Raw genomic sequence first — 3,785 nt, 5'->3', positions numbered from 1 at the left:
CCTCCAACATCTAGAGGATCAATGTCCTACCAGCTTCAGGTACAGGGTCCCTCCTTCCTCTGGAATCAAACCCCACCTCCCTTGTGGCACCGCAGTCACCCAAATGACAACAGGCGCAAACATCATTGTTCGATCCTTCCAATGGGGCCCAGCTAAACAAGACAATCAGTGTAACAATCAGGTTGGACATCACTTCTCCACACAACAAATCCCTGAGGGAGAGGGGGAACTTAGACATTCTGTAGCTTCTGGAAAGTACAAGCTTTGCTCATGGAATCTCTCCGATCCACTGCAGCAACCTTCAGGTGACAGGTGAGGAAAATCTGAGGGACACGTTCAACACAAGCCGTTATTCAGTGCCTCCCTCCCAACATGGAGATCCCAATGGCCAGCTTCCTCTTAACAAGGAACGGTCATCGCCAAAGAAGCAGAAGGCATCCAGGTCAAAGCGGAGCTTGTCCAGCTCACGCTCATCTCTTGACAACACGAAGGTTGAGAAGGAGTCCTCAGCTCTGCTGTGCAGGAGGCAACTAAAGAAAGATTAAAACATGGGCCTTGGAGTGAATCAAGTGAAACCATTGAGATGGGACCAGCTGGAGAAAGCAGAGAGCTCCTTACCCATTGTAGTCAATGATGCTGTATCTCGGAGTGGAGACCTTGTCTCGGCTCAACGTAGCAACACAGCGGTCAATGTAGAGCTTCAGGGGCACGTGGTTGGTCATTGAAACTAAGGCCTCAATGTGAATGAGGTCACCCAAGTAGTAGACAGTCGAGGTGCGCTCTGTAAGCCAGTCATCTGAAGTACAAGAGGACAAGGTTTGGAGACAGTGGCTGCAACTCCCAGTGGGTGACAGGAAATCACTCCCCATCCACCCAGTACATACCAGCCATTAGGTGCAGAGAGAATGACAGAAGCCCTTCTCCAGACTTGGTGGAGCTGAACGGGATCCAGGTGGGCTTGATCGGGTTACTGCTCACATTGCCCTTCCTGGAAAGACAATGGAGCCATGTTAGGAAAGCTCAGAACATGCGATAGGTAGACATTTTAATTCACTCAATGGTTACTGAAAATAGCGGCATTCAATGGGAACGACAGCTCCATTAGTTCGCACAATGACAGATCCATGAGCCTTGGGGGTGTGGTTCAGGTGGGCGGTGTAGACCAGGAAATCTCCAGCCATCTGAAAGACATCAGGTTAACAAATGGAGAACAATGTACTCAGGTGTTTGGAAGGCGGGGTTGTGCAGCCTCTGCAGTTAATACGGCGTAAGGAAGTTCAAGCAGGAGAGCAAAATCAATGCAACAGGAAAGTGATGAGTGGCTCAGTGGGTAGCACCCTTGCCTCAGAGTCAGAAGGTTATGGGTTCAAGTCCCACTCCAGGAACTGGAGCACAAATCTAGGCTGACACTCTAGTCCAGTGCTGAGAGAGCACTGCACTGTCTGAGGTATGGTCTTTTAGATGAGACATTAAGCAGAGTCTGCTCTCCAGGGGGGTGTAAAAGATCCCATAGGACTATCTTCGAAGAAGTGCAGGAGAGTTCTCCCCAGTGTCCTGGACCAATATTTATCCCTTAAAAATCATTAAAACAGATGATCTAGTCATTATCACATTACTGTATGTGGGAGCTTGCTGTGTGTAAATTGGTTGCTGCATTTCCCACAAAAAAATAGTGACTACATTTCAAAAATTACATCATTGGCTGTGAAGCACTTTGAGATGACCAGTGGTTGGGAAAGGTGTTATAGAAATGCAAGTCTTACAGTTAAAATGAACCAGTTGCCAATAATTTGGGGCAATGAACAGACCAGATTTAAGCCTCCTTTAATCCAAGCTCCCAGGTATTCTAATACAGGGAGTGTGGGAAATAAAGCTGAATATTCAGAATAAGTGAACCATTCAACTGACTCCCCAATGACGTGAAAATCCACAAGACAGGATGTACCAGAGGAAAAGTTTGGCCATACCCAAGTGAAGGCGCAAGGCCAATAATGGCGAGATCACAACGTTGGAGAGACTGTTGTGTATTGTAACCCTGTTATGCAACACAGAATATATACTTACACTGTACAAACCTTACTTGTACAGAGGGTGCTGCTGTTGGAGACACAACGGTTACCTGCACATTGCAGGTGACCCAGTATATTAAAAAAAGGAACTCACAGCTTGGTGTGGCACTTGGGAGCTGCAAACAAACGACTACAATCTCAACAGTTTCAGTATCACAACCTGGCTCGTGGAGTCATTTGCTAAAGGTATCTACATACTCGACAACTTGGAGACGAGGATACGAGGTCACGAACTACACGCTCAACATGTCTAACCTCAAACTTTCAGCAATTTACAGCGGGGGAAGATTGGGACACTTTTGTGGAAAGATTGGAAAATTTCTTTATAGCCAACACACCAGCTACACGACTGAACAAGCGCAGGGCCATCCTGCTTAGCAGTTGTGGGCCCTCCATCCATTGTCTTCTCCGGGGCTAGCAAGTCCCTGATGAGACAATCACCAAAAGATATGAGGAACATGTAACACTCATACAGGAACAACTAAAACCAAAAGAAAGCATCCTCACAGCCAGGCACCAGTTCTACACTTACCGGCAACCTGAGAGCCAACAAATTGCTAAGCATGCTGCACACCTAAGACTAGCTGCTCCGTGTGTTTTTTTTAGACCTCCTAAAATTAAGCCCTGAGGGACATATTCATCATTGGAATCGGCCGCGAGGGCCTCCTGCACAAGTTGCTCTCTGCTGACATCACGGTCACCCTGCAGAAAGCAATCCAAGTAAGCCAGGCCACATGGTTTCGGCCAGCGACTCCAAGCGAATACTGACCCAGGACTCTAAACCGGCAAGCGCAGTGCACCGCATGGATACTTCGAAAGGCAGCCCGAGTCCACCACATGGGGCAAACCGGATGGCCCCATGCTGGCGTTGTGGAGGAAACCACAGGGCCCACCAGTGCCGCTACAAAGACTATGCATGCAAAGGGTGCAACGAGAAAGGGCACCTTCAAAGAATGTGCAGAAAAAGTTGTACTCACCGCATCTGATGAGGTGGCTGATCAACCGGGCTCTGACACAGATGAAATGGAAGTTGCTCAAACCCTGGAAGAAGAATATGGAATCTTTACCTGCTCCACCGAAAGTTCTCCGTGGATAATGGAAGTGACATAGACGGGGTCCCAGTCTCCATGGAAATCGATACGGGGCGAGGCAGTCTGATGAGCCAAACGACCTTTGAAAAACTTTGGATAAATCTTGTCACTCGACCAAAACTGTCTCCAGCCCAGGCGCTGCTGCTCACCTGTACCAAAGGTAAAATCCAAATCGTTGGCAGCGTGGACATCTAGGTCTCCCAGGGCAACATGTTAAACAAATTCCCCCTGTGGATTGTAGCCGGCACCGGTCCCACACTGCTGGGCAGGAATTGGATGAACCCAGCCCAAGTGGCGACAGCCTCTGCTACCCAGCAATCGACCTCAAACATAGATTCCATCGCTGCATCCGGAGGTTCCACTGTCCAGCTCGATGGTGAGGAGATGACTCCACAACAACACAGTGAAATCTCCGAGAGCAAGGATCCAACCGCCACTTTGCGTGCCGGGGCAGGACTCCAAGAGGTGAACGGCGTCGAAAGAAATGGACTCCTGATGCCCAGAGTCGAACCTGTGGAAGAAAAGAGCACCACAGCCTACCTGGCAGAAAGCCAGAAGATGGCAGCCAAACCACAATAAGATCCTGCAATCAAAATGGCCACGGTCATACTATGAGGGGCAGCGC

At 48.9% G+C, this 3,785-nt stretch overlaps 1 protein-coding gene across 1 annotated transcript; it reads right to left on the bottom strand.

Moving 5' to 3' along the window:
• Positions 1–230: 230 nt before the first annotated feature.
• LOC139275640 (zona pellucida sperm-binding protein 3-like) lies at positions 231–3,351 on the bottom strand. The gene is made up of 7 exons (XM_070892811.1): positions 3,310–3,351; positions 3,137–3,223; positions 1,066–1,181; positions 885–988; positions 619–796; positions 405–530; positions 231–324 (listed from the first exon to the last, which is right to left on the bottom strand). The coding sequence occupies exons 1-7, from the start codon at positions 3,349–3,351 to the stop codon at positions 231–233; spliced, it is 747 nt and encodes a 248-aa protein (XP_070748912.1).
• Positions 3,352–3,785: the final 434 nt, after the last annotated feature.

This window comes from Pristiophorus japonicus, chromosome 11 (genome assembly GCF_044704955.1).
Source record: "Pristiophorus japonicus isolate sPriJap1 chromosome 11, sPriJap1.hap1, whole genome shotgun sequence".
NCBI lineage: Eukaryota > Metazoa > Chordata > Chondrichthyes > Pristiophoridae > Pristiophorus > Pristiophorus japonicus.
The sequence above is the reverse complement of the archived record's forward strand: the minus strand, read 5'-3'. Positions and strand labels throughout refer to the sequence as shown.